This window comes from Manis javanica, chromosome 1, assembly GCF_040802235.1.
Source record: "Manis javanica isolate MJ-LG chromosome 1, MJ_LKY, whole genome shotgun sequence".
In the NCBI taxonomy this organism is placed as follows: Eukaryota; Metazoa; Chordata; class Mammalia; order Pholidota; family Manidae; genus Manis; species Manis javanica.
The window spans coordinates 27,742,855-27,768,271 of record NC_133156.1 but is presented as its reverse complement, the minus strand read 5'-3'; the positions used below and the strand labels follow the sequence as shown (position 1 = coordinate 27,768,271).

The 25,417-nt window shown below is 54.5% G+C and overlaps 2 protein-coding genes across 9 annotated transcripts in view; one reads left to right on the top strand and one right to left on the bottom strand.

Moving 5' to 3' along the window:
* The window catches only part of TCOF1 (treacle ribosome biogenesis factor 1), a 44,183-nt gene extending 30,485 nt beyond the window's left edge, over positions 1–13,698 (top strand). For 3 of the 7 annotated variants that reach the window (XM_073230682.1, XM_073230672.1, XM_036994087.2), the window contains 10 exons: positions 3,684–3,870; positions 5,095–5,231; positions 6,842–6,955; positions 7,255–7,501; positions 7,983–8,068; positions 8,605–8,782; positions 10,549–11,058; positions 11,635–11,729; positions 12,371–12,418; positions 13,273–13,698. In XM_073230682.1, the coding sequence (XP_073086783.1) occupies positions 3,684–3,870; positions 5,095–5,231; positions 6,842–6,955; positions 7,255–7,501; positions 7,983–8,068; positions 8,605–8,782; positions 10,549–11,058; positions 11,635–11,729; positions 12,371–12,397 (1,581 nt within the window). In that variant the 3' untranslated portion in view covers positions 12,398–12,418; positions 13,273–13,698. The remainder of the gene's footprint in view (positions 1–3,683; positions 3,871–5,094; positions 5,232–6,841; positions 6,956–7,254; positions 7,502–7,982; positions 8,069–8,604; positions 8,783–10,548; positions 11,059–11,634; positions 11,730–12,370; positions 12,419–13,272) is intronic. The other 4 variants (XM_073230681.1, XM_036994089.2, XM_073230680.1 and 1 more) reach the window with 4 other exon arrangements.
* Positions 13,699–15,069: 1,371 nt separating this feature from the next.
* CD74 (CD74 molecule) lies at positions 15,070–24,713 on the bottom strand. Of its 2 annotated transcripts, XM_017674693.3 has the most exons (9): positions 24,485–24,713; positions 20,961–21,133; positions 20,676–20,755; positions 20,203–20,265; positions 17,969–18,064; positions 17,565–17,652; positions 16,398–16,589; positions 15,941–16,003; positions 15,070–15,669 (listed from the first exon to the last, which is right to left on the bottom strand). In XM_017674693.3, exons 1-9 carry the CDS (start codon positions 24,559–24,561, stop codon positions 15,662–15,664), a joined length of 840 nt encoding a protein of 279 aa, XP_017530182.2. In that variant the 5' UTR covers positions 24,562–24,713; the 3' UTR covers positions 15,070–15,661. The 2 variants fall into 2 exon arrangements, with proteins under 2 accessions (XP_017530182.2, XP_017530183.2); XM_017674694.3 differs by lacking the exon at positions 16,398–16,589 and having other exon boundaries at positions 24,485–24,693.
* Positions 24,714–25,417: the final 704 nt, after the last annotated feature.

Here is a 25,417-nt window from a genome sequence, read left to right as displayed (position 1 = left end):
AGATGCTGGCCCCTGTGTATGCCCACTTCCTGCCTGGGTTCGGGAGCCTTCTCTGCGGGGCTTGATTCCATGGGCCTGGTCTGAGACTTCGTGCAGTTCCCCATGGCACATCTTCACCTGCTCTGTTAGGCTGGCTGCCCTCCTGAGGTGGTGCCCCTGAGGGTCAGTCAAGCCTAGCTTGTCTCCCCAGCTCCAGAGACCTAAGTGCACCAGGCTGCTGTGCAAGCCAGTGTATGAACTCCAGGCCTCCCCAACAGAAGACACTGCCCTTAGTCCTCCTCTAGTACCAGGCATCCCAGAAACTTCTGCAGGGCCCGTCAGAGACACTGGAGTCCTACAACTCCCAGACCAGGGGGGTCTTCTTAACCATCTCCCCTTACATATCATACCACATGCTGATCAGTTCATTAACAAGGTCAGCTGCTGCTTGCATGCCCCCAGTGATGGAGTGCTCACTGCCTTTTCTAGCACAGATTACAAAAATAATGATGAACAACTACACTTCCTGTATGCCTGGCACTGTGCTAAGTCCCATACTCATTCTGTTTAATCCCCACAACAGCCGTATGAGGCTAGGTCCTTCTTTTATTCCCATTTTAAGGAGGAAGGAACGGGGCTCAGAAGTTAAGTGTACCACCCCAGCATCAAAAGTCTGGTGGTGAATAGACAGACCTAGTGTTTGAACCGAGGCTGTTCACATCCTTACTGGCTCCTGGCGCTACCTCAACACTCCCCTCCCCAGGATGGAAGAAAGTGGGGCTCAGGCACTGCCCTCTGGCTCTCTGTGAAGCCTTCAGAAAGCTGCTTCCTTCTCTGAGCAGGAGCTAAACAGCAGGGAGGGAGGGGCCTCTTCACCCTCTGTGGGGGTGACTGGCACAATTAAAATGAACAGCATGCTTAAACTGAACCGTTTAATTGGTATGTCAGTCCTGAAGGTTCTGGAGTCCCTATTAAAAAAGAGGGAAAAAGTCAGCAGTTTGTGCATTCTGCTGGGAGGATACAGGGAAGGCAGCACAGCCTGGGGAGGGAGCTGCAGCCCCCTCCTAACTGAGGGCTTTAGCTCCTTAATCCCCAGCTCACTGATTATGATTATTATTGTTGTTATACATTTATCAAGCACCTCTCTACTGACAAGTTTCACTCTGCCTTTATTATTAGTCTATCAGACAGGGAAAGGGATCCATGCCAGGGTGGGGGCAGAGCCCCAGGCCGGCAGGCAGAGGGGGTTGTGGCTACGTTCCCAGGCCCCCTCACTGTGCCTCAGTCTCCCCACTTGCAAGGCATAGGGCCCACCCTTTTGCCCTGAGAGACACTGGTTCAGCCCTGGGGCCTTAAACCAGGGCAGGGTCTGTGCTGGGGCCTGTGGTAGGTACCAAATTAAAAATACATGGGCCCTGCAGTCAACATTTCAAGTTGAGTCAGAGAGAAAAAGGAGAAACTAAATTTAAAGTATTGAGTCAGAGGCTAGCATGGCTGGTCCTGGAGGGAGCTCATGTCTGGTTCCTGGACAACTAAATTCCAGTCCTGGCTCTGGTACCAGTTTTCCAGTCACCCTGGATGAGGCTACCTGCCCTCCATGAGTCTCACGCTTCTCAGCCCCTGGGATGAGACTCTCTAGTGGCTAGTGAACCATGGAGACCCCAGGCTACATCCCCAGAGAGTGGGGTGGGGCTGGCCACCTAGGAGTTCTGAGAGAGGCCCTTAGAGCCTCCTCTGGTGCCTTTGTGGCTGTGTCCCATCCCCAGGCTGAGCAGCCTGGGTCAGTCAGCTCCCCACCTCCACTGTGCCCCAAACTGGAATGAGGTACAGTTGTGATGAGCTCAGCTGGGACAGGATTCAGGCCCTGCAGTAGGAAGGGAGTCCTGGCGTTCCCTCTGGGCCTTTGCTGCCCAGCATCTCCAGGAAGGCCCAGCCAAATGTTCAGGCTGCTCTAGCCTCCAGTGAGTCTTTGACCCCAGAAGGAGGGCCCTTGTCAGCCCTGTGTGTACTGGGCTTTGCAGCTTCCAAAACACATCAGAGCCCCTCCAGTGAGGGAGCCCCAGCTGGGATTACTAAGAGTCCCTCCAGCAGGTGGGAAACAGGCCCAGGAAGTGCAGGGCCTGACCACACAGTGAGGTCGTGGCAATGGTGGGATCAGAAGTGAGTATCCCACGTCCCTGGGCAGCGTGGCCTGCCTCTTGAGCTCTGCTGTCATAGCACTGCACTCACACCCAGGCCTCAGCCGGGTCTGCGTTGTGCCCCTGCCTTGCGCAGCCATGCCCCCAGCCCAGAGGCTGGGCGGGTGGTGTGGGCAGGTGGAGTGAGGAGGAGGCTTTGGCTGCTGAGCTGCTTTTAACATCCCAGACGCTATTGTTTGCCTCGGTGGGTTCACCGCCTCTCCATCCCCAACAATCTGTTCCTGTCTTCTCACATATATATAGATCCCCTCCCTCAGCTGTAAACCTTCTCCCACTTCCCATCCTTCTCTTTTTTATCCTGTGGGAAGGAAGGCTCTGGAAGTGGCAGATCAAAGCAGCTGCAGGGGAGGCTGTTTGGCAGTGGCAGGAAGGGCCCGGCCCAGCAGCGCTGCCAGCCTCCGGCAGCACCTTTTTGCTCTATTTTTCACTTTAGTTCCCTACCACCCCAGGGGCGGGGTGGTGGGCAGGGAAGGGTGTGGTGGACAAGACGGCTCCCAGTCCGGGGCCCCGGGCATCTCCTTCCTGTGGCCGAGTCTCCCTATGGTCCAGAGAGGGAGTGACAGTCACACCAGATCCAACCTTTGAGGAATGGACAGCACTCTTGACCCGTGACTCTTGCACTCGAGGGGCCCTTGCGTGCAGTGGGCATATCCCAGTGGGGCTGTAGGTCCTAGATAAAGAATTCCCGCATACCATCCTCAACCTCAACCTCAGCAACCCTGAACTCGTGACCAGGCCCATCTCATCCAAACCCTCCACTCAGTTCCCAGAGCCCCTAGATAACATTCAAAAAAAAAAACAAACGAAAAAAAAAGTACAACCACAATACATCACACCTAAAAAACTTGGCCTTCCTAGTAGCCCCATTTCCCTGATTGTTTCAGGAATGATAGTTTTAGATCTAATATTCACAGATAAGGACCACATACTGCATTGGGTCCCTTAAATCTTAATCTGTTGGGTTTTTCCCTGTGCAGTTTGTTACAGACACTGGGTTGATGTAGCTGGGTCACTGCATCCTGGGCCACATCTTGGAGGCTCTATCAGAGTCTCTGGGATGGGGACAGTGAGACTATGAACAGCTTCCCAGGCAGCTGAGTGGCACTCTGCTCAGAGCTCCCACTCACCAAGTGTCCACCTCTGGAGTCAGCCAGATGAAAGAGGTCTGAACTGAATGTTCTGACCCTGATGCTGCTTCAATCAGGCAACTCTCCTCCCCTCTCTGCATTTGCAGTTTTCCCACCTGTAGAGTGGAGCTGATACTATTGACCTCAGGGGTTCATGTGAGGCTCACATGGGCTCCTGTGAGGTGCTGTGCTGGGTCTTGGCAGGTGCATGGGCTGGGGTGAGCTGGGAGTGTCCTGGGCAGCTGAAATGGCCTCTGTACACAGCTACCCTGAGCTCTCTGGATCCCTTGCCTTGTAAAACCCTCCCCCACCCATTTTTCCCTGTTCCTGGCCAACCGTTTAATCACTGGGGGGGTGTGTTTTGTTTTTGTTTTTCAAGGTGATTAAACCCCCTCTGATTTTTGTCGACCCTAATCGTAGTCCAGCTGCCCCAGCTGCTACCCCCGCACAAACCCAGGCTGCGAGTGCCCCCAGGAAGGCCCAGGCCTCAGAGAGCACGGCCAGGAGCTCTTCCTCAGAGAGCGAGGATGAGGACGTGATCCCTGCTACGCAGTGCTCCACTCCTGGTGAGCGCACACCCACTCTGCAGGGCTGGCTCCCCTGCTGCCGCTGCGGGGCTCACTGGGGAGGGTCCGCCTGCACACACACACCCCCACTGAGCCCGGGAGAGGATGCTGGCTGAGTCACACAGTGAGTCGTTGGTCTGGGTGGACTCAACCCGGTCTCTGGATTCTGCTTGGTTCATCCTGGTGAGGAGGGACTGTCTCAGATCCCCATTTCTGGAGGAATATGTGGCTAGAAGCTGCAGGGACCAGGTTTCCACACAGTCTAAGGAAGGGCCTTATAATAGCTGACTGCTTGAACAGAGGAAGGCTGTGAGGTGGTAGTGAGCCACCCATTTCTGGTGGCATGTGAAGGGGTGAGGGAGTCCCTAACTAGACGTCATAGGAAAAGCTGCCATCAGTGGAAGACAGGGCCAGATCTAGGATCTTTAAACATCTGAGAATCTGTGGTTCTGACAGTGATAACAGGGAAATGGTTAATACTATTTATAACATTTTTTATCAAGATTCTAATACCTGATCTTGGTAAGCTAATCAAGAAATACAGATTTGCACAAAAGAAAAAATACCACGGTAATCTCACTGCCTGGGATAATACCTGTAACAACCTTGTGACTGTTGACTTTACAAGAACCTAAGAGACCCCACACCACACACTTAATGCTGGATGATCTTTACTTGCTATGTTGAGACATTACACGTTTACAGTGTGATTCTTGGTGGCGACAGAGTAGTCCTCTGAGTAGAGGTACAGAGTTCATTTACCCAGTGCCAATGCTAGAGGACACTGAGGTCCTGTTTGGGGGTGTTTTGGACTGTCATAAACAGAGCTACAGTGAACATTGTGTGACCTTTGCAGATGACCAGAGTGGCTCTCATGAAGACTGTTTTAAATGCACAGCTGCTCATTTGGTGCCAGTGCTCCTGCCCATGACTCAGAAGCAGCTGAGGGGGAACCCAGTGGAGGACTGAGGTGTAGGGAGGGGCCAAGGAGAAAGCCTGGGGTCACAGCAACCTTGTGAGCTCCCTGAGCCTTGTCATCCAAGGCTGTAGCAGCTCCTGCCTCAAGGGCTTGGGGGTTGGGGAGGCATCAAAGGGGCTTGTGCCACATAAGCCCTGAGTACCATGTCACATCCCCAGGAAGGGCTGATAAGTGGGTACTGCTGTAGCTGGTGAGGCCATGGGGGCCTCTGGGCCCTGACATGCCCCTTTCCTGCTCCATTTCAGCCATCAGAACCGATGTGGTGACTATGCCCACGGCCCCCCCAAGGACAGCCCCCAGAGCCAGTGCTGTTGGGGCCAGCAGCAGTGCGGGGCCCAGTCGGGTGTTAGAAGTCAAGAAGCAGGAGGCGCCAGCCACCCAGGTACTTGGCAGGCAAGGGAGGGCTGTGCGGGCCGCAGGGCTGAGGGGCTCCCTGCACTCCCCACCTTACCCACTCATGCTGCCAGGTGGGACGGCGATTCCTCTCCCCAGCCCCGCTGCAGGCGGCTGCTCCTCACAGCCAGAGCCTTGCCCTGCCTGCCGGCTGCAGCCCCAGTCTGGACTCTGGAGGTGCCTTTCAGGTGTCAGAACAAGTAACCTGGGAACACGGCACCTGGGCAGGGCCAGCACTGCTCCACACCCCCCATCAGCTTTTCCAGTGTGGCTGCATTTGATTTGTTTGTTTTTCCTCTCAGTTCCCAAATGCCATGAACACAAATTACCCTTTCTTAGTGCTCATAATAGTTTCCGTTAGCATTCTTCCCAGCCTTTACCATTTTCTGTGTTTTTATTTGGTCCTCTCCTACATCCCCAAACTGGGCAGCGCATAGCTAATGGCTTAGTTGTTCAAATGATACAACTGAGTGCTGTCCCCTCCACAAGAGAGGGCTGAAGCTTCTGGGATCCAGCAGGGCCAGAACTGAGGTCTCCGGTCCCAGGCCTTTGTTCTTTCAGTTTGTTTTCCCATATTATGCATGCCGACTCTTTTTACTGAGAGGGCAGGAGAGAGTGGGAGTGGGCCATTTGGGGTGATGGGCACCCCCAGTTCAGAGGAGCTCATCAGGAGCCACAGCCCAAGAAGGGCTTCCTGGAAGCAGGGGTGCCGGGTGGGTAGCCAAGCTGTGGTCACTGTACCCAGCAACCTGCACCCGCTCGGCCATCAGCCACCAGGTGGCGCCGAGCCTCTGGCCATACCAGGCCCTAGGCACACAGCAGGAAGAAGGCAGAATGGGTCCTTGCCCTTGTGGACCAGGAGGTGAGGAAGCAGAAAAATGAAGTCCTCGCCAACTGGTGGGTGCTCTGAAGGAAACCAAGTGTAAGCTAGAGAATAGTGGGGTGACCTCCTCTAGAAAGGTGAGGCTGGGGTGACATACCCTGGGGGCCACACTGACTCTGGGGAAGCAGCCAAGCCAGGGTGAGCTGGGGGGCACTCCAAGCAGGGAAACCCAGGTGCAGGGGCCATCTGGGGAGGCACTGGGGGTGGGAGCTGGAAGAAGGTGGAGCGGCTGGAGGAGGCTGCAGGAGGTGGGGGTCCAGGTCTACCGGGGCCGCCAGCAGCTAAAGGGGGCCGAGGGCCTGGAGGTTTTCAGTGCGGAGTCACACCCAGTCCTTCTCCCATTCTCTTTCCCTGGCTGCCAGTGGATGTGGGGAGCAGAAGCAGCACCAGGGAGACCACTGAGGCAGTTTTAGAGCCGCCAGGCTGGAGTCTTGTTCCAGTGAAGGCCCAGATTGAGTAGTGGGGCCTAAGCCGCTTCCCTCCCTTGGGATGGGAACTGTCTTTGGGCCTCTGCAAACAATATAATCAGCTCAGAACCTGAAGCCTGGCACCATCCCCTGCCCATGTGGTGGGATTGCCCTTCTGATAGCTGCTCAGTAGCCCCCCCTGCAGCCTGGTAGCTCCTGCTGCAGATAGAAGTTCCTCTTACCCCAGGGGCTGGTACAGACCATATTTGGGAACCCAGGAGTCTCAGGGCTGTGCTTGGCTGTCCACAGGTAACAAAGAGGAACCCAGCTCACCTCCCACTGACTCAGGCTGCCTTGAAGGTCCTTGCCCAGAAAGCCAGTGAGGCCCAGCCTCCTGCTGCCAGGCCCTCATCTTCAAGTGTGGTGAGCTGAGGGGGTGGAGGCCGTGCCCTGCCCTGGAGGGGACAGCAATCAAAGACCGCAGTGGGGAAAAGTGAGGGCCCAGCAGTACCAGCATGAAGCTGCCCTGTGAATTTAGCTCACACTTCCCCCCCCCGGCCTCTTCCCACCTGAGAGACCCAGGGGTGGGGTGAATGCAGCTGCAAGCTAAGCAACTGCAGGCTCGCCAGCACCTGGCCCACACCCCAGCCAAGGCGCTCTCACCACCAGGGTCTTATTTCCCCTGACTTCTCCGGCCTCTCTTTCTCCTCTCACCATATTAGATTGGCAGTGCTCTGGGAACACTCCCTGTGACAAGTCCCCAGAGCGCCCCTGCGCAGGCCAAAGGGACCAACAAGCTCAAAAAACCTGCGGTTCCTACAGTCCAGCGGGCCATGACCACTCCCTCAGGGCGCCCCAAAGCCAGGGCCTCCAGGACCTCAGATGACAGCAAGGACAGCAGTGGCAGCTCCTCCGGGAGTGAGGAGGATGACAAGGGGCCCCAGGTGGCTCTGGCAGCCCTCAGGCTGGGTGAGAGGCCTGGGAGGGGAAGGCCGGCGGGCCTAGAGACGGAGGGACCCGCTGGTGGGGCCCTGGGCTGAGGCCTCAGCCCCATGTCTGCTGGTTCTGCCCCATGGGACATGGTACCCACGCTGGGCTTCCATTCCCCTACCCAAACAACCCCTCGAGGAAGCTGAGCCAAGTGAGGCTACAGAGCTTGTGATTCTGCTGATTGCCCACTCCCAGCTTTGGGTATCAGGCCCAAATTCCAGGGCCATGCACCCGCCCAGCACCACAGGGAGCGGGGAAGTATAGGCTTTGGGAATTAGAACAGAAGGTTCTAGCGTGCAGGTGTTTCACCTGGATGCTGCGAATAGCAGCTGACCTTGAAAGGGAGCAGTGGGAGCAGATGAAGCCTTGGGCAGGAGGGAAAGGCATGCAGAAAGGGACCAGGCCAGCCTGGGACCCTCCTGAAGCAGGGACTCCTAACAGGGTGCCTGTGCCTGTCCAGCAGGTCCCGCCCCTTCCAGGAGGGAGGCCCTGGTGGAGGAGACCACAGCAGAGTCCAGCGAGGATGAGGTGGTAGCGCCTTCCCAGGTAACGCCGAGGGGGGTGCTGGCAGCCGCAGGGCTCTTGGGGTAGGAGTTCCAGGCCAGGTTTCTGCCCATCTGGTACAGCCTTAGGTGTAGGACGTCCCCCCAGGTCAGGGGCCTGGGCAGGGTCCCGTCTGTATGGAGCCAGGCTGTCTTCTCAGACGCCCCATTTCAGCATTAAAGTCGTTAATCAGCTGACTCTTGGAGGCTGTAGAAGGGCCTGCTTCGACTTTAGATGATTCCCAGATAAGAACATTCTTCAGTGAGATGGGATTTCTTTTAAGGTTACCATCTGTACATAGCAAATGCTAGGGATTTTCCGTTCACATTAGTAACTAATTTCCTTTTAAAATATGCTTGTCTAAAGTATGTTCCGATTAAAACAGTGCAGGAGGTACACAAAAAGGTCTGGTGGACGCCCTGCCTGGCTCAACAGGGTCGGCCTGAGCCTAGGGCTCCTGGGCTGGTCTCTCCCAGCAGGCCATGCCCTCTGGGCTGGGAGGGACCTGTCCTGGCTACTTTCACACTGGGCTTCGTCAGTCTCTCCTCTCAGGTTATGTAACCCCTGGGCTGACTCCAGCCAATCCCCAGGCTTCAAAGGCCACTCCCAGGCTGGACCCCAGCACCTCAGCTTCTACCCTGGCCGCCAAAGAGGCCCCAGATGGCAAGCCAGAAGTGGAGCCCCAGCAAGCAGCAGGCACCATGTCTCCTAAAACATGTGAGTCAGGGGCCCAGGAAGGACGAAGCAGGACTTAGAGGGACAAGGCCCTTCTGTCCTTCCCTCAGCAACACTCACACCAACAGGGCCTCATCTGTACTGCAGGGAACCCCACACCCAGCTGTCTGGCTCGTATGGCCTGGAACAATCTGGAAGTCTGGTCTTCCAGCCCTGTGGGTACATCCCTGCCCTAGAGGAGGTGGGTGCACCTTGACTCGTAGGCTCCCCCTAGATGCCCCTGATGACTCCTCTTCCTAATAAATGGGCTCCTGGTGTGAGCCATAAGGACCCAGGATAGCTCAGACAAAAGGCAAGACCCATGTTTGGAGAAGTCCCCAGCACATAGCAAAGATCCTGGGTGATGAACTAACTTGGCTGTAAAGCCTCAGACAAGACCCTGGCTATCCGGCCTCTGCGTCTTAACCGTGGAAGATGGGGGTTGATACATCCTGTTGCTGAGGTGTGACATGCATAGAAAGTAAACATGTAGTTTCTGGAGGGCAGACGAGTGCTCAGGTCACCCAGCCTGGGGCATTAGCCACCTCTGACCCTGCCAGTGCTGATGAACAGGTATCAGATGGGCACAGCTGGGACAGTTCTAGGAGCTTGCCAGCCTTGATCTTCTAGGCTGTTTGTAGACAAGGGGCAGAGAGGTGGGTTGTGGGAAAGAGGTTGCCAGGGCAAACTGCCTTCCAGCTTCTGCCCTCCAGCAGACTCCCGCCCTTGCCAGGAAGGGCCCAAGGACAGAACTGGGCCTCCATCTGTCTTGGGACTCCCCCTGCTCAGTCTGTCTTGCCCGTCCCCCCGGCCCACCACAGCTCTGCAGCCAGAACCACTTCAGACCCACCCTGGGGCCCGCCGCACGCTGCAGGGAACAGCCCCAGCCTCATGACACGGAAGAGGGCCCCTGGGAGTTTCGGGGCAGTGCTGACCCACGTGCCGCTGTCAGACCCCTCCTGGGCCTTGGGCTTCTAGCTGCAGCATGCCTGGGGCTGGGCCAGCAGAGGCGTCATTGCGCATCCTCTCCCCCAGTGTTCTCTTCGTGGGAGGCGTGTGTGACAGGGAGACATTTTAGAGGGGGCTGTGGAAGGTTTTTTTCACACGCGTAGTCAGCACACAATTATCAAAGGAGAACAGAGGTGTGGAAAAATCTAAACAAAGGCTGTACCAGAAGTCACTCTGGCAGGCAGTAAACCTGCTTAGTCAGCTACCACATACATACCACCCATCACCCCCGGACTGCCTGGAAGTGGGATCTGTATATGGATGGGCTTTGCTTTTATTATGAATCTGTGATGTAGAATAGGGTACCCTTGCTATTCATCTCAACCCTCAATTGACAAACAGGGAAACTGAGGCTGTGGAAGGCGTGGAGTCACAAAGCAAGTTGGTAGTGGTCAGACCTAGAACCCAGGTCTCCTGCCTCACAGCCCTGGACTCCTGACTAGATGATACCATCTCCTCCTGTCTGACCTCTCTTTGTTGATAGGTTTCAGGCCCTTTCATTAACATTGTGGAGTCATTTTCCATCCCTACTCTGAACATCGCATTTTTAGTGTGAGGAGAGAGAGCCCTAAGGGGAAGCTAGTGGGAAGGTGTGGGCCAAGAGGCCATTCAAGGGCCGAGTGATCACCGGGCCTCGCCCTCCCACGTGTGCTGCTGTCTGAGAAGGTCTATGCTGTCCCTGAACCCCCTGGGCTCTTGTTCCGTGAGAGGTCTGTTTCCCAATTCTTCCAAATCCATGACCCCAAGTCCTCTCTCCACAGGCAGAAGAGAGGCTAGCTCCACACCTCAGAAGCCCCGGAAGCCCAAGAAAAGGGCTGGGGGCCCCCAGGTGTCCACGCTGGCCCTGCAGAGTGACATCACTCGGCGCCTCCTGAACGAGCCCTGGCCCCTGAGCGAGGCTCAGGTCCAGGCCTCAGTGGTGAAGGTCCTGACAGAGTTACTGGAGCAGGAAAGGAAGAAGGCTGTGGACGCCGCCAAGGAGAGCGGCAGAAGGGGCCGGGCAGGCCACAAACGGAAGCTGTCAGGAGACCAGATGGCTACCAAATTGCCCAAGAGCAAGAAGAAGCAGCAGCTGGCGGCCGGGGAGCACAGGGAGGGTGCTGTTTCCCCAGAAAAGGCCCCCAGGACTCCCAAGGGGAAATCTAAGGGAGACAGAGCCAGTGGTGACATCAAGGAGAAGGAGAAGCCCGAAGGGGAGCTGGGGATGGAGAAGGTGGAGGGTGGAGACCAAGGTGACCCAAAGAGCAAGAAGGAGAAGAAGGCCGACAAGAGTAAGTGGCTGCGGCAGCCCCGAGGGCCCTTCCCAGGCCCTCTGCCTCCTGGAGCAGCTGGGAAAGGGTTTGCCCGGCCTCCAGGGTCAGGAAACAGCAAAGCCAGAGCCGGGTCCGGGACTCGGGCTTACCTGCAGGGCTTACCTACGCACACGCTGGGCTTCAGGCTTCCTGGTGGCCGGCCTCCTAGGTGGCTGCCCCCATGGAGCTCTGCACTGGACTCTGCCTGGGGGACCCCATTCAGCCCTCGTGCCAGCTCTGTACACAGGCAGTATTTTATTCCTTGTTTTCCAGTAGGGTATCTTTTTAAGTCGTGGAAGTTTTAAGAAACTAAAGAATAAGTAGTAATGATCCAGGTAGTGTCTGGGTGGCACAGAAACGATAAGACTGGCCCTGAAGTCCCCCAAGCCAGGACCGGCGGTCAGAAGAGCCTGTGCGCCGGGGTTGGGTGGCCCCCCGAGGCAGCAGGGGGGTGCTGGGGACGTGGCGCCGGGAGGGGCAAGGCCTAGAACCTGTGCTGCTCCCGGTACCGACCACGACGCACTGTTGTTCAGGAAGTTCACTTTCTTCCCTTAGAAAAAAAAGACAAGGAGAAAAAGGAAAAGAAGAAAACCAAAAGGATCTCAGCCAAAGATCCTGACTCACCATCCCAGAAGAAAAAGAAGAAAAAGGTAGAGTTTTTGAGGAGTCTCAGGCCGGATAAAGAACCCGAACCAAGCCCCCAGGCTACTGTGATCTGCCCCAGTCCCAGGGTGCAGAGGAGCGGGGGCGGCTTGTGATGCTCCGCACTAGAGGGGAGCAGGGAGTGCAGTGCCACCTGGAGGAGGGGCAGGCCTGTGCGTGCAGGGGCTCTAGAAGTGCCTGCCGTGAACTGTGAGGCTGAACTGTGAGGCGGATGGATGTTCCTGGGGTCGGTAGAGGCGGGACACCGGGTCTGGGGGCTGGGCACGCTGTTGCAGGCTTCCAGACAGAGGAAACGTCCCCTGGGAGCACCGCACCCCAGCCTGCTCCGTGGGTGGCAGAGATCGATGACCCAGGCGGGGGGCTTCGGCGCCTCGCACACATGGGGTTCTCACCTGGCCAGCAGGGCCTCAGCTCTGCTCAGAGAAGCTGCGTGTCTGTCGCTACAGACTCCTCCCCTCGGGGCACACAGGGCACTTGTCCCTGCCCTCAGGGATCCCTGTGGGCGCGGTGTGTTCTAGGAGAGCCTCACATTCTCTGGAGGGAGTCATCGGATCCCTTCCTGGTTGGGAGCAGCACAGGTTGGGAGGTGCTTCAGGCACAAGAGCCTCTCACACTTCTCTCTCCACAGAAGAAGATAGCAGAACCGGCTCTCTGAGGGGCACAAGGCCAAAGAAAGGTGGGTATGCTATCTGGCCCAGGAACCCCTGGTGAGGGCAGTTGGGCAGCTCGCCTCTGCCATGGTCCCCAGGAGCCAGGCAGGCCTGGTGGGGGCCCCGGGGGCGAGGGGGTCTGGAGAAAGTGGTTCTGTCCCTCAAGGTCGGTGGGGTGATGCTAGGAGCCAGAGCTGCGGAATCAGAAGGATCCAGAGCTGTAATGACAGCAGCTGACCCCGCGCACTGAGCACCCCTCCCCCCTACCGGCCCTGCGGGGCGCAGGCACTGCAAGTGCCTCAAGGAAGAATGGGACGGTGCCTCTTTGTGGCTGAGGCTGAGGCTTGAGGTCAGATACAGCTCAGTCTCTCCCTCACTGCTGCCCGGTTCCTTTTCCTTACGAGTTTGTGACAAGGGCATTTCCTCATGGGAAGCAGATTGGTTTGCTCAGGATAAGCCATTCAGATGGATGTGTGCCTCCTGGGTGGTGGTGATGGGGTTTTAAGTGCTCAACCTGGCTGGGCTGGCCCCAGCGGGCCGCCCACACACACCCCTGCCTTACCCTGTAAAGCAGGTGCTCCAGAGCCTGCCTGGGCCGGCAGGGAGGAGTAAATGCAGGTAAGCACTAAAGCACAGCCTGACTGCGGCACATGCTCAGCACTGAAAAGTATCTGCTGTGGCCACTTAAAGTGCTCCTGCCCGGCATCAGAGATGCCAGGTTCTAATTTTATTCTATTCTTTTTGGTGGAGGAATAGATTAGGAAATCTTCCCTCTTGATGTGTTTCCTTTCCTCAGGGACTTAGCCAAGTGGCAGCCAGCCCCTTGCCTCTGTCCACAATGGGCTGGAATTGAATTCTTTAACTTCCCCTCCCTTCCCAGAAGACAGCCAGCCACAATGCGGTGCTGGCCCGAGCCAGGAAGCCCTGCAGAGGCTGGTCCGTGGAGGAGGATGTGCGCCCAGCTCCTGTGGCTCCACTCACTGACCCCGCGCTGACTCGGTCCCAGCAGATGCGTAACATAGATGTGTACAGTATATATATATTTTTTTAAGTGACCTGCGCCTCCCCTCCTCAACCACCATGCCCAGAGGCCTCAGGACTTCACGCCTCTACCCTGCAGACCCAGTGAGGCCCAGCCTGTGGGTCCTTCCATACCCCTAGTCTCCAGCTGATGCTGAGACTTTGTCCTCCTTTGATCAGTTTTTCCCTGTTCTGTTGTGAGGGTAGGGGGGCAGTGTTGGGTTTCTTGGTTTGTTTGTTTGGTTTTTTTGTAAGGACTCAAAAAATAAAAAACTTAAAGGTACAAGTTCCCAGTGCATCTGGGGCAAATGTTTTGCAATTATTCTCAGAAGGAAGTCTGGCTGACAGTTGGGGCAAATGTTTTGCAATTGACTTATTCTCAGAAGGCAGTCTGGCTGACAGTTGGAGGTGAACAAACCATCACTCGGGATTTGTTCTTGACTGTGCATATAATAACATGCTGGGATACTGTGGTGAGTGGGACGGATGATTTTCTAGAGAAACTATGAGGTGCCCTGTGTGCTGAATTGGGGTGGGGAAGACTTCCTGGAGGAGGTGGTATCTAGGCTAAGGGGGACGTCAAGCATGGTTATGGTTGGTTTCCAGATGCTTGGGTAGGCCAGTCAAATACCAAAGGCAAGAAATGGAAGGGGGGCCTTCTGAGCCACCTTTGGAAAGGACTTAAGGTCAGGGCAGGCCCTCTTGAAGTCCCTGGGAGAGCACAGCTGTGGCTGCACAGTAGGAGCAGGAAAACCAGTTGGGACTGAGTTGCCTTCCTGTCCTGCTAACAAAGGCTCTGGTGATGAAGGCAAGAAGTGGATGGACTTGAAAGAGATGTCAGGGTGACGTCTATGGGACTTGATAGTCAGCAGTAAGTGTGGAGTGCCAGAGGTTGTGGACGCTTCTCTCCAAGGCGTTCAGTGTTTTGCTAGAGACAGCAAGAGGCCATGCAGGAAACGTGCAGGGCTGGAGGTCTTGGAGACCCCCGTTGGCATCCAGCTATACCCTTAACTCGGGGACCTTAGGCAAGGTCCTGTGTAGCCCCTCCCCCTGAGCGTGTCGGTCTGGAACCGAGGCCATGGAGTAGTGCTCTGGTGGGCTTCGTCAGCCCACAGCAAGTCGTTAACACTTAAAATGGAGAGATGTCACTGAACTTCTTGACTTTAGACCCCTCTTGGAAAGTCAAGAAATCTGGCACCAGGGGCCTCCACTCCTTGACAGGAACCAGCTGGGGCTGAGCAGCAGCTGCCCCTCAGGTAATGCATGGGCCCCCAGTTCTCCACAGCCCTCCTCCCTGGTGGTCCCAACACCAGGGCCTTGTGTCTATTGCATCTGTCATCACACTTAAACTGTCTTTAGGATAGAAATGAGAATGGGAACACGGAAAAATGGTGGTGGACCAAGAAGAGCTTGTGCTTAAAGAACTGTGGGCAAGAGCTTCTTTATTTTTGGAAGTAAAAAGTATTCCTGTGTCTTAACATGGAAACCAAGTGTGTCTGTGTCCAAAGACCACAAACCCCACAGTGCATCTCAGCCTCATGGACCCCTATGTTTTGGTTCACGAGGCTGTGTCCTCCCACCTAGGCCAGATCAAAGGACTCAGTTACCTCCTTGGGGTGAACAAACCAGATCCCAAAGAACAGCCAAGAGCCAGAAGTGTTCTACTTACTACCTCTTATTCTCACAGGAGCCATGGCCCTGAGGGCTGGTAACAAGCATGGCTGCGCACAGGGAACAGGGAGTTGGCAGAAAGGAGGGGCTCCGGGCGCAGAAGTTGGTTCTTCCTCCGGAAGTGGTGCTGGGGAGCGGGAAAGGGCAGCCCATCCCCCCAGTTAGGTGGGAAAGCTGAGGCCAAAGCCAGAAGGGGAGGCGGGCACAACAAATGTGTCCAGCCTGGGGAAGCATCATCCCTCTGCCTGCACCTTCCACCTTGTCCCTGGACCTGGTTCCATGCTGGAGACTGAAATGGGGCTTCAGCCCAGCTCTGGGCCCATTACCTAGGCCTTAGATCCCTGCCGGTGGCAGAGGGCTGGGCAGCAGGGCCCTCCTGCATCATGTGTGCTGTTCTGGTGGGATTTGGTGTGTCCCAGTATGATGGAGCCAGCAGCAGTCACGGAATGAGGTGCAGGGTGGGAGAGGCAGGGAGGGGAGGGGTGTGTGAGGGAAGGAAAGGCTGGGGCTCAGGGAGGGGCAGCAAGGAAGCAGGCCATGCAGGGCTGGCTGCGTGCTGGCACTGGCGTCTGCTGTTCTCACATGGCTGCAGAGAGAGTCAGCAGCTTAGGGCTGGGGCACCTGCTGTCCCTGCCCTTTATATCATTCTGGGGCCTCAGAGCAATCAAGGACTCAATTCTCCACTGCCCTCTTCTCAGGTACAAGTATTGACCGTTGTCTAGCACCGCCCCCTCCACCCCCCACCACAATCCCCAAGCTGGTCTTCATCTGTGGAAGGGACGGTCCCAGGTCATGCTGTGCTGGCATCCACCCCGCCGGGTCCCCAGGGGATTGAGCGCCCCTGCAGGGGCCCTCACCTTGGCCCAGATCCTGCTTGGCCATGCCCAGCCCAGACGGCAGATCCTCCATCTCCAGTGGCTCTGCAAAGGAGTAGCCAGTCCCTTGGTTACCTGCAGTCCAGCCTTCCGTGCCCATTGGTGAGGGGCCTGGAGCTAGTTCCCCACCTGGCCACAGGCCGAGGGCCCGGGGGAGCAGGTGCCACACGGAAGGCAGCAGTGAGGTGGGGCCAAGGTGGTGGGTGGAGGTGGATGGATGGAGGTGAGAACTGGAGGATAGTGAGTAGAGGAGTGTGGATGGAAGGAGAGGGTGAGAGATGGACCAGCAGATAGGGACAGGAAGTCGTAGGTGCATGGCTGAGTGGCTGCCCCCCGGGAGCTGCCACCTCAAGTGTCCTGGCCCCCTGTGTGTCAGGAGGGACCTTGCACCCTCAGCCTTCCTGGTCCTTCACTCCATGGCATGGTGGCCCTTGCTTACCGCTGCAGTCATGGCGCCCGCGGCTCCTGGTGTGGGGGACCTCGGTGCCGTTGGGGAAGACACACCAGCAGTAGCCGGTGCTCCCATAGCACTGAAGCGGCATATAGTTGCCGTCCTCGTCGCATTTGGGCCTGAACATGCCAGGGTGGATGGCAGGGATGCGGCTGACCTCCTCCTGGCACTTGGTCAGTACTGAAGCGACAGGCATGGTGAAGACAGTGAGTGTGTGGGCTCTGGGCCAGGGCGGCAGCCGAGCCAGAGATCTGCAAAGTTCTGCTGAGGGCCTAATGCCTTCTGCCCAAGTGGCTGTACTCACTCATTCACTGCACAGAGTGGGAAACTGAGGCCTGGACCAACAAGGTCCAAGGACAAGCAAGTGGCTGTGTGACTAATTCATTCCAGAACTTGATTTCTTCTGACACTTCATGCCTATTAAAGTTTGTAATTGCATCTATGCTTCTGGTTTCTAGGGTGAGGCAATGGACACTTTAGTAAGTCAGAGCTGTTTATGGGAGTATGTAAGTAGACATGGAGGTTTGTTTAAGGAATCGAACGTCAGCTGGGTTGAGGTAGCATCTGAGGTGTCTTCTGTGAACCTACGATGGAAAAATTGGAGGCCCACCGTGGGGTGGACCAGTGGCCCACTTCCAAAACTGAAGCCCAGGAGACTTGCCCAAAGATGCATGTAAATTAGCACCAGGATGAGAACCCTGCACTCTTAAAATCTTCAGAGTTGAAAATCCTGGTATCTGTTGTCCATGAGATGGAAGAACCCTAAGGCCCTCTTGTCAGGGAGGTCCCTTTGAGGGATGGGGACCCTAGCCACCAGGACCCCTCTCTGGTAGGCAGTGCTGGGTGCAGAATGTCACTGACGATTCCTGGGATGTTTGGGGTGGTTTTGTTCCAGGCCCGCTTGTGCAGTGCCATGCTCCTCAAGGGAGGCCCCTGTACCCTGTGGGCTCTCAGGATGGGAGCTGGGGCGGGGGTGGGGGGCAGCCAAGCCCAGAAGGAACAGGCAAGAGAGACAGGAAGGAGAGTAGAGGGGCTGGGAGAGCCCCAGGGCTTGGTCAGGGAGCACCCTAGGCCCTAACCACTCTAGTGTCCATCAGGAGAGCCCTGGAGGTGCTCCCACAATCCCTGGCTCCCTAAAGCTCCCATCCTCTGTACCTTTTGGTGGAGCCTCAGTGGGCTTCTCTGTCAGCGAGTTCTTGCTCATTTCAAACAAGAGCCACTGATGCATCCAGTTCTCAAAGATCTAATGAAGAGAGAGGCAGGGGGTCAGTCTCAATAGCCCTCTCCAACCCTGCCTGGTTTTGCTCCTGGGCACAGATGTGGGGGGCCAGAGAGGGCCCCAACACCCCAGAGTTCAGCTGCAACTTAGCTCCCCCGTAGAGACCAAGGGGCTTGTTCAAGATGTTTCAACTCCAAGCCCCTTTCCGTGTTTGTAGCTTTGTAAGTGCTGATAAGCCCCCTCCAGCTTCCTGAGGATGGCTTCCCTGGCCAGCCCCTCACCCAACCTTTTCCAAGCCCTGCCCTAGGAGAGAGGGTACCAGTACAGGGAAACTGCTGACCTTCCAGTCCAGGCTCTGCATGCTTCTCTTAAGGTATTTGAGGTTCTCTGGGAAGCTCCCCTTCAGCTGCGGGTAAACCTTCAGGGGATCAGTCGCCTGCAGGATAGCAAGGCAGAAAGGAAGGTTTAAAAAGAGCTCCCTGAGCCATGGATATACAGTGGGGAAATGACAGCCTCTTCAACAGCTGGTGTTGGCAAAACTGGACAGCTACATGCAAGAGAATGAAACTGGGTCACTGTCTTAACCCTATAGACAAAAGTAAACTCAAAATGGATCAAAGACCTGAATATAAGTCATGAAACCATAAAACTCTTAGAAAAAAACAGGCAAAAATCTCTTGGACATAAACATGAGTGACTTCTTCATGAACATATCTCCCTGGGCAAGGGAAACAAAAGCAAAAATGAACAAGTGGGACTATATCAAGCTGAAAAGCTGTACAGCAAAGGACACCATCAATAGAACAAAAAGGTATCCTACAGTATGGGAGAATATATTCATAAATGACATCTGATAAAGGGTTGACATCCAAAATATATAAAGAGTTCATGCACCTCAACAAACAAAAAGCAAATAATCCAATTAAGAAATGGGCAGAGGAGCTGAACAGACACTTCTCCAAAGAAGAAATTCAGAAGACTAACAGACACATGAAAAGATGCCCCACATCTCTAGTCATCAGGGAAATGCAAATTAAAACCACAATGAGAAAATCACCTCACACCAGTAAGGATCACCACCATCCGAAAGACAAATGTTGGCGAGGACGTGGAGAAAGGAGAACCCTTCTACACTGCTGGTGGGAATGTAAACTAGTTCAGTCATTGTGGAAAGCAGTATGGAGGTTCCTCAAAACACTAAAAGTAGCAATACCATTTGACCCAGGAATTCCCCTTTTAGGAATTTACCCTAAGAATGCAGCAGCCCAGTTTGAAAAAGACAGATGCACCCCTATGTTTATCGCAGCACTATTTACAATAGCCAAGAAATGGAAGCAACCTAAGTGTCCATCAGTAGATGAATGGATAAAGATGTGGTACATATGCACAATGGAATATTATTCAGCCATAAGGAGAAAACAAATCCTACCATTTGCAACAACATGGATGGAGCTAGAGGGTATTATGCTCAGTGAAATAAGCCAGGCGGAGAAAGACAAGTACCAAATAATTTCACTCATATGTGGAGTATAAGGACAAAGATAAAACTGAAGGAACAAAACAGCAGCAGACTCACAGAACCCAAGAATGGACTAACAGTTACCAAAGGGAAAGGGACTGGGGCGGATGGGTGGGAAGGGAGGGAAAAGGGGAAAAAAGGGGCATTACAATCAGCAGACATAATGTAGGGGGGGTGCTTGGGAAAGGCAGTATAACAGAGAGAAGACAAGTAGTGACTCTCTTGCATCTTACTATGCTGATGGACAGTGACTAATGGGGTATGTGTGGGGGGGTACTTGATAATAGGGGGAGTCTAGTAAACAATGTTGCTCATGTAATTGTAGATTAATGATACCAAAATAAAAATAATAAATAGAGAGCTCCCTGGCTGGCGAGGTGCAATGCAGCCCATGTTCCCGTGGTCTTCCATTCTGGGGGGTAAGCCCAAGCTTCACCAAGTTGGATTCTGGAGCTCCACTGTGATAGAACCAGTGGGGAGAGGAGGTGGTGAGGGCAGTCCAGCTGCACAACTACAAGACCTCGTGGCTGGGAATCAGGAGATGCAGGTTCCAGGCCCAGTCCTACCAATAATCCTGTCTTGTACTCGCTGCAGACACCTCATCTTTCAGGTCTCACCTCCTCCAAGAAGACTTCCTTGACCCTACCCCCACTCCATTAGGTTGGGCTCTCCTCACAAAGCCCCCTGCACATCCCTCATCGCCTGGTCACTCTGGGATCCCCACAGGATTGGGAGCTGAGTCTGATTGCTCCCCATTGTGGGCCCAGAGCAATGCACAATGCCTGGCACAAAGTGGACATGCAGTAACACTGGGGAAGGAAAAAATGGGTGTCTTGGCGAGTCACTTCTCGGCTTTGGGCCTCAGGTTCTCAATCTCAAATACTCAAAAAAGTGGGGAGTGGTGGGGCTAGACTACATACACTTGAGTTCCTTTGCTAATCTGGTGAGCCCGTATAGGACGTTTGCTGGGAGCCAGGCATGGTGCAGGCCTTGGAGCTCAGCCTTGCTAGAGGCCTGGATAGGCAGGGAGGACCACCTGGCTGGTTCCCACTCACCAAGAGCAGGTGCATCACATGGTCCTGTGTCATGTTGCCATACTTGGTGGCACTCCGCATAGGCTGTGGAAGGAAGGAACGGGTTACCAGCACTGGCCTATGGAGGAGGGGCCCTGGAGTAGAGCCATCTGCTGGGGTCTGGAGTCCCAGGTGTGCAACTGGCCCAACTCTGCCACCTTCAAATGTGAGAGCTTGAGCGGGTCACTTTACCTTCCTGCCTCAGCATACTTATTGGTCAAATCTGCATAGTCTTGTGAACAGAAACATTACCCATATATAATGTCAAAGGCTTGGAGAAGGGAGGGGACAGTGAGACACTGCGTGCTGTGTAAACTGTGGGGGGCTGGGCCCTCCTCCCCCCTTCCTGGGAGAAATTCTTCCACCGAAGTGGGCCCTGTCCTCCCCTGTCCCTTGTCACCTACCCTCCCTCCAGGCTAGATAGCACTCTCCCACCACCCTGGGGTGCTCCTTACCCCCTGGGCCACGCCTTCCATGGGCAGCGCCTGCACCAGCATGGGGGTGGCCATCTGTATCTTGCTCAAAGGCTTGGCAGCTGTGGGAGCAGGAGGGACAGCATGAGTGTGGCCCCAGCACCCAGGGAAGAAAGTACTCGGATCCAAGACAAATCTCAGACCCAGATGAGGAGGGCCTGGCATTTCAGACCACAGGGAGAGGACAATGGGCCTAGCTGGGAGCAAGGGGGGTCTCCGAAGTGAGGGACTGTGGGCTGGGGGATGCCAGGACAGGGGGGCACATACACTTGGGGAGCTTCATGCGCAGGCTCTCCAGCTGCAGGCTCTGTGAGGTGACCGTCAGCTTGTCCAGTCGCCCCTGCTGCTGGTACAAGAAGTAGGCAGTGGTGGCCTGGCCGGCCAGGAGCAGAGCTACCAGGACAGAAAAGCCTGTGTACAGGGCCCCACGGCTGCACTTGCTGTTGGGGGAAGGGGGAGGTCAGAGGAGAGTCCACAGAGGTGTCTACCCCAAAGACCAGCTGGGAGCAGGGGAATGTGCCCCCATGTCCAGCAGCCAGCCACCCCTAACCAACATGCCTTACGCACAGACAAGTGCCTGTGGACATGTAACTTGAATTCCCCCAGCCCCCTACTTCCAACCACTGCCGTTCCCACAGTCCCCTCGGGTAGAAATCCTGGTGCTGCCCTGGGCATCGGCTGAGTGGGGAAGAGCCAGGGACACGTGCCTTGCCCTCTCTGGGCCTTAGCTCCACCTGTGCAATGAGGGGTTGATGAGGAGGGTCTCCCTCTGCTCCCTCCCTCGTCCCCCCACCTAACTCCAACAGCAACAGAAGGGGAGGAAATGGGTCCAGGGCAGCAGGGCATGCAGCCCACCTGAGGGAGAAGTGAGGCCTCGACATTGCAGGGATGGGTTGGGGACTGGACAAAGTCCAGCTGCAGCGGGACTAGGCACCACCCCCTTCTGAAGACACAAGCTCTGCCCCAGACCCCATGTGTCTCTGAGCAAGTCTCTGTCAATCTCGGAGACTTGTGGTATCCTGTGGTATCTCAAACTTTAGCAGTTCTAGGATTTGGTGGTTTTCTTCTTGAAATAAGATCTGACTGTGACCACCGAAGTATTTCAAAAGGTAATATCCACCCAGGGGGATTTTGATGGGGGTATGGTGCATGAGCTTGTGTGACCTGGAAGAATTTTTCATGCTCTCCTGACTAGCTAGCTGCACAGGAAGGGGTGGCCAGAACTCAGACCTCAGGAGGCCCTTGCAGCTCTTGGCCTAAGATGCAGTTTTAGGGAGACATGCACACGTTACAGTCTGGAGGGTATAAGGATCACGCCTCAGGACCAGAGAGTTCCGGTTCTTTTTCTCCCTGTTCATCCCAGGGGAAGTGCTGCTAGAACCCAACTGGAAATCGGCAGGATGAGAGGGCACTGTGCCTACTCCAGCAACCTGCGAGGGCGGTTTAGGAAACTCCCAAAGACCCTCCTGCCTAGATATTCAGGACATCACAGACATGACTCGTTCTCATTGGCTCTCTGCTTGCCAATCCTCCAAGATTTCTGGGCCGAGACCCCAGCCCAAGGGATTATTATTCTGGAAGGAGAAAGAAAGCAAAACCCTGTGAATGGAAAAAGAAGAAACAAAACATGAGGGGAAAACAAATCCCACTTCTTGGCCTTCCCAGGAGGAGCCTGGCCTTTATAGGTGGCAAAAAGTCCTCAGAAGCCTGGCTCTTGTCGGCTCAAGTTCTCTAGCTCATTATCCCCACGTTCACCCGCCAAAGCTCCACACCCAGCCTGGTTTCAGCTCTACCCCCACATCCCTTCTCTGAAACACTTTCTCACAAGCTCTAAGAAGCTAGAGGGCCGTACTGAGAATAAAATCTCCCAGCCTGAACTGGAATCCTGGCTCGGCGCCTCCCTTAGTGCGGGAGGTTGGCAGAGCACTTGACCTCCCTGAGTAACTTAAGAACATCTACTCAAACCACTGTTATATAAAATAAAATCGCAAGAGTAAATCTCGTGGCTCCATACCTAGCCCATAATTAGCACTCTATAAGTAACACTGACTGCTATTCTCAGGGGAGTTAATAGTGAACTTGAACATCTGATTTCCTTCCTCTTTATGCATCTTCACTGTCTGTCCCCTGGTTCTGGATGAGTGCCAACTTCATTTCCTCCTTTCCAGGCCTCCTTCTTGAATAAAAAAATAATAACTGACCAAAGTCAGGAGCCAATCACAACCAGCAGGAGTCATGATACAAATGTTGCCAGGCAGAAATATTCAGGAAAGGGTACAAAACAGGCTCAAGTCTAGAATGGCATGAACACGTAGGGCAGGCCAGTTTTAGAAGGAGTAACTTCATTAAAAGGAAAACCAGACAACCCTCTCTATATGCTGAGCCCCCAAGGGATCTTGCAATTCACTGGGTGGCCTGAGCTGGAAGGGTCTCCCCTCCCCTCCCTACAAATCGTGCCTCTAGAAGCAAGCCAGATGGTAAAGTGAGCTCAAACTTTGAAATCAGCCTAGTCCTGAGTTTAAATTCAATCTCCAATATTCACTAGCTGTGAGAACATAGCTAAGTCACTTGTAAACATGTGCCTCACTTTTCTCTTAAGTAAAAATGGAGAAAATAAAACTACCCATCTCATAGGGTTTACTGGGAGAATTAGGACTGAGTTTAGTACATAACTAGTCATAGTAATTAATAACCGACTAAGGACTGGCAACAGGTAAATAGTGAATAGGAACTACTATCCTGTCTACTGTCATTGTTTATCAACTGTCCAGAGAGAGGCAGCTATGTATCCAAGTCACACATGACAATAGCAAAGTGGACCGGATTCCACCTCTCACAAGAGGGTCAGCCCTCCTAGCCATGGGATGCCCTGGATTTTCAGTCATGCTCCAATGACCTATATCTGATTACCTGTCCTCTAGAACACAGTTCCTCATGACACCTAGAAGTGTCTCTCTCAAATCCCTGTCTGCCTGGCAACTGCTGACATCAGAGCTGAAAGTCCCTGTAATTTGCAAAGTTCTTTTTTGAGATTAGGGAGAGTGGGGACATTGAGGTAGCTGCATTTTAACCCCTCTCCCCCTTTTTTTTCAGGGAAACACATGGATGAGATCACCCTGAGTCTGGAAGAAGAGACAGAGTCCTCTGGATGACTGTGCTGGCCCCTTTGCTGCAAGGGAGAGGGGCACAGGCAGAGAGCAACACACATCAAACTTCAGCCCCTCCTAGAAATTCACCAGAGCCCCCTCGCCCTCCCATGACCCCCTTCCAACATCTCTCAGTCCCTCCTGTGGTGGCTGATCTCTACTCTGCAGAGGTCTGCAACTGTAAGTCCCTGATACCAACGCAATACCCATCCATGGCGGTCAGGGAGAAGCTCGTCCTTGATGAGCTGCTTGTATTATTCTCTTTTAGAAACTCTTTCTCTATCTAGGATGCATAACATTTTCAAACTCTGGTGCAAGGTTTCTAACATAGGGTTCATGGCCCAGCTTTATGGAAGCCTATGAAGCCCTTGATATTGTGTGACATTCTAGGGAGAGTCCAGGGCTCTCTCGTGATTTTCAGAAGGAAAGAGCCTGATGCAAGAAAAGTTAAAACCCCTGCCCTAGAAGGGCCTTATTTTACACAAAGGAGAACTGAACCCCAGAGCAGGCCAAAATCACCCCAGTTACTGTGAGTCAGAGCCTGACTCCCTCTCCCGTGTGACTCCTGTCTAGGCTCCCTCTGCAGCACAGGGGCCCGTCTGGTGGTCCAGGATTTGGGTACTCTCTCCTGCTGTTCACACATACCTCTCTGGGGCTGCAGGGCACTGGCCCAGCATGGGCAGCTGCTCATGGTTGGAGATGAGGTCACGCTGGTCTTCCATGGTTCTGGCCTCTGGTCTTCCCCACGCCTCCTACTGCCACTGCTCCCTGTGTATCTGGGACCCTGAAAGCCTGGTTCTCCTCTTGAAGTTGGGGCTGAGGAGGAATCTGATTCGTCCACAGGAGGCTACTCCGCCCACCTGGTAAAAGTGGAAGTGAAAGCCACGAAGCTGGAAATACCCCCCACTTGGGCAAAGCGGCCTTTAATGGAGTAGGAGGAGGGGAGGGGAGCTCCCCAGGTAGGTGGAAAGGCTAGCAAGCTTCCATTGGCTGCCGAGGGCCCTCATCACTTGTCTCTGGGCAGACCTTTGGATTCATAAGGCACTTTGGATGTTTCAAGAAACAAGCAAATGTTCACTCCTTAGGCAGGAAATAGCTTTGAAGCAGAAAATAGGTTTGTTTGTCTCCCCTTCTCACCCAGAGGAGAATGAGGGCAGAAAGGGGTGCTTACCCTCTGAGCTTAGACAAATGCCTCTCCTTCCTGGCCTCAGTATGTCAACTCAAAAATGAAAGAGGAACATTGGATTCAGTGTTCCCCCTATTCCCTTCTAACCTGATCCTTGGTACTAATATTTGACACCACTTACTAAGCCTTCCTTTGTGCCAGGCATTGTGCTAATCATTTTATATGCTGTGTTTCGTTTAATCCTTACAGTAACCCTTTGAGGATGTTTTATTATTTTCATTTACAGAGAGACACACTGAGGCTTTGAAAGGCTATGTGCTTGCCCAGGTTCACACATCCAGGAAGTGCAGAGCCCATGTTTTTACCCACTCTAATCTTCTGCCTTCTGAAGCTCAGATTACATCTTCAGATTCAAGAGAGCAGGGGGGCCTCTGCAAGGAAGGAAGAAGGAG

Coding starts and splice junctions, on each gene's coding strand:
- CD74 (XM_017674693.3), bottom strand. CDS start 24,561: ATGGAAGACCAGCGTGACCTCATCTCCAACCATGAGCAGCTGCCCATG. Junction 20,266..20,675: donor TGGAAGGCGTGGCCCAGGGG/GTAAGGAGCACC, acceptor TTCCTTCCACAG/CCTATGCGGAGTGCCACCAA. Junction 17,653..17,968: donor TGCAGAGCCTGGACTGGAAG/GTCAGCAGTTTC, acceptor TCTCTTCATTAG/ATCTTTGAGAACTGGATGCA.